This window comes from Merops nubicus, unplaced genomic scaffold (assembly GCF_000691845.1).
Source record: "Merops nubicus isolate BGI_N331 unplaced genomic scaffold, ASM69184v1 scaffold38644, whole genome shotgun sequence".
Taxonomy (NCBI): domain Eukaryota; kingdom Metazoa; phylum Chordata; class Aves; order Coraciiformes; family Meropidae; genus Merops; species Merops nubicus.
The window spans coordinates 31305-34814 of NW_008606950.1; the positions used below are offsets into that span (position 1 = coordinate 31305).

The following is a 3510-nucleotide window of genomic DNA, read 5'->3' on the forward strand; positions in this document are numbered from 1 at the left end:
TACACACACGGTACCCTGAAATCACTTTTTCTTCTACAGCTGAAGAGCAAGGACTGAGGAATTAAAAAATGAAGATGATATGTCAAACTGAAGTAGGAATTAGGAATCTGAGTTTTTGTCTTCAGCACCTTCAGTACCCTGCACCCTGAGGTTTGAGTATTGCAGCTGCCTAAAATTTTTCCTCTGCTGAGGCTCAGCAGCCCATAGGTCTGCAGGGTGCAGTTGAAAGCCTGATCAAGTTCTAGAGATTAACTTTTTTGCTTTGTCTTTTGCAGCTATTCTCCCATAGCATCTGAAAAAAAAATTGTTCAAATGGGGTCCACTTCTAAAACACAGTTGAAAGAAAGAGAGCAAATGGTAGTTTCCCCCTTTTTTATAGAAAAAGCTAATTGCTGAGAGGTGGGAGAGAAGTTTGCATCCTCTGCCTAACGGAATTCAAGTCTTCATATTCCATTTCCTCACATCAAGCCTAAAAGCCAAGGCTACTAGATTAATGTTTGCCATGGCATCTCAGGAAATTTTACTGCATGCCCTGCCTAACTTGACTGGGCTCCTCAGCTGGAAAAGCGCTTCAGGCTTCATCTCCGCTGGGCTAACCAGGTGATGCCCACTGATTTCGTGGCTAGGAACCGTGAAGGCTCTTTGATTCAATCCTGGGGAGTTCAGTGAGAAACCTGGGATATCCCAGGACGCTGGGAGGCATTGTGTATCTGGGGCTGCTGTGAATAACAGGCACCGAGTTCAAAGTCTGGGTCCAGACTGCTGCCAGCTGTTTGTGCAGCTCTGCTGAAGACTGTTCCACAACGTTAATGTGGCCATGCCGCCTGCTGAAAGTCTCTACAAAAAATGCAGAAAATTCAAGATTCTCTGGGTCAGATGGAGGGGAAAGAATATAGTGTAGTAACCTACTAGTTTGGGCAGACAATGCAGAACAGCAGGTCTGGCATGCCAGGAGCTTCTCCAGGAACAGCTGATGCTTTTGTCTAATGAGTTTTTCATGTAAAATGCATGAACAAAAGAGACTGGAATCCACATTTCAATTAATATTTTAAGTGTTTTATATCAAGTATTCATAGCAGAAAGGATTGAAGCTCATGTGTGTTCTTGCCCCTGATGAGTGCCCTAACCACTCAGCAAGGGAGTTTTGCTCATACCCATCCTCCTTCTGAGTACTTAATTAGTCCATACAGAGTGAAAAGTCTTCAAGACAGAAGAGATTGAAAGAAGCAATCTGAGAACACCCTGGAGAAGAATAACAAGGACTCAGGTCTCTCTAGGCAGTGGAGCTACTTGAACCCAAGTCAATTTACACAGCAACCATCTTCAGACAAAGATTAAAAGAAGCTGGGAGAACAATGGACAGCCAAGGTGGAAAGAGGGAGCACCACCATCCTCACATAGGAGAAAAACTGCTTCTTATCTAAGCACATTCAACTGGCAAATTTCAGCAATTTTCTGCATAATTCTCTGCATTGCAAAGGGGGACTGGAGGCCAAAGTACAGGGCTGACACTTTTATTAGACCCAGTGTGCTTCAGCACAGGGATGAAAAGTGTGAAATGATGCAGAAATCCCAACCTTTCAGTGCTGTAAAAATGCAACACAGAATTTCACCCCACCAGCAGTCACCTCCAGATCATTTAAAATATGATAATGACCTCCTCAGTCCCCACTCTCCAAGGTGTTTGATGCTCAGCTCTCACTGAAGTCAGTGAGACTTAGGCTCAGTGGCCAGGACTACAGTCAGTTTTACTTCAGTGGTTAAACTAGAGCGGACCTTTAGTATTTCCGTTGCAAGAAGGCAATACAAAAGTGCACCCTTAAGAACAATGAGAAGACACAGACCTTCCTCTGCCAGAGAACAGGGCAGATCAAGTTTAAAGAAAGCTAAATCCCCACTGTTTCCCTTCCTCGCGTACACAGGCACAATATGCTTTGTAAAAGGCATACACTTCTGTTTGTTTTGTGTGGTTTCCTCAGGCAGTGAATTATCTAAGACTGAGTCCGAGATTGGCTGTTTAGTTTCAGGCTTTATGATAAGCTTTTAATTATAGCCCAGGAGTTTCATTACATGTTACTCCGAGCCAGCTGGAAGCAGTTACACTTCAGTCCTCCTCCCCCTCCCTCCTTACCACAGGATGTCATTTCCAAGGCCTTACCCTTCTTGTCTTGATGATTATGGGATGAAACTGCCACATATGGATCTGTGTTTTCTGATGAACCAAGCGGATCCTTCCAATCCAGCATGCGTCCCCTAGCATCATAACCCTGTCGAGCGCGAGAGTCGGAAGTGGTGGTGCTTGGGACTAGGGAACTGGAGTGTCCTGTTTACATTATAAATACAGGTAGGGAAGACAAGTCTCGTTAGTCACTTACCACGCTACCTCTCCATGCTCAGGAACACACGCCCTGCTTTGCTTCTTTGACAGGTGAACGTCTTGTCTCAGGCTGAGCAATGTTTCAAAAGCCCTTCAAAGCATGGCCTCAAAGGAACAGGGGAACTGAACTTTCCACATCAGGGTGTTAAGAGCTGTGCTGCTGCTGATCTGGCGGGTGTGTGCTTCCACTCAGCAGAATTAAATGTGTGTGGAAGAGGGCGAGTGCACTTCATCTGAGTCAAGCATCCTTCGTCTGGATTCAGTATACACACCTGACTGACAGTGGTTGGCCCATGCAGTCTGGTACTGGCTTAGTTAAAAGCAGTTTTAGAAACAATGTAAAATGTAATAACTTCCACTACAGCCAAAACTGAAGGGCAATGCCCAAATGGCCACATCAGTGGCTTTCTGCCCCACAACCCCAGGGGAATGAAGGACTTCCCAGCACCGGTGCGCTCACACTGTGGCATCACCCTCTCGACAGTGAAAGTGCAGGACCTGTGTCAGTCAGCTGCTCACACCCACTTGCACACAGTCCTGTCTGAGCTGATGGTCCAAAATGGCTCTGAGATAAGCGTGAAACCAAACATAATTTCTGCTCAGAGTGACAGTGAAGACAATGCCTTACTACGTGGACCTATCCAAGAATCTGTAACTCTAGCAGCTGCTGGACCAAGGTCCTGCATGCCTTTTTTCCATTACAAGTACTCCTGACATTTTTAATCTTGTCCTGAATAAGGCTGATGAGCTCCTTGCTTGTCAAACACACCCCAACAAAAAGCACAGTCACAGGACATGCCCTGCTGGAAACACTTCACAATTTTAACAATAGTTTGGTCTGGGGCAGAAACATGTTTGTAGACTCACACATCCTTCGCAGCTCGATCCTGAGATGTATGCCAGCACCCAACATGCTTGGGAGTGCTTGGAGTCAACACACTCTCTCTGAAAGATGGCTCCAAACTGGACTTCCCAGTGGCTCAGGCTGCTCCACTGCTGCTGGGGAGTGGGCACCAAAACTCCATCCATACTATAATATTGTGATTGCAAAATCACAAGCATCTCAGAAAGTTCCCTTTTGGCATGTGCACCAACATGAATTCTTTTCAGCAGGCCACAGAGAGCTGTAGACC

General features: G+C 45.8%; 1 protein-coding gene across 3 annotated transcripts in view; it reads right to left on the reverse strand.

Annotated features, from left to right (window-relative positions):
• The window catches only part of SEMA6A (sema domain, transmembrane domain (TM), and cytoplasmic domain, (semaphorin) 6A), a 61512-nt gene that overhangs the window by 20843 nt on the left and 37159 nt on the right, over window positions 1-3510 (reverse strand). For 2 of the 3 annotated variants that reach the window (XM_008939804.1, XM_008939803.1), the window contains one exon: window positions 2159-2323. In XM_008939804.1, the coding sequence (XP_008938052.1) occupies window positions 2159-2323 (165 nt within the window). The remainder of the gene's footprint in view (window positions 1-2158; window positions 2324-3510) is intronic. The other variant, XM_008939805.1, reaches the window with a different exon arrangement.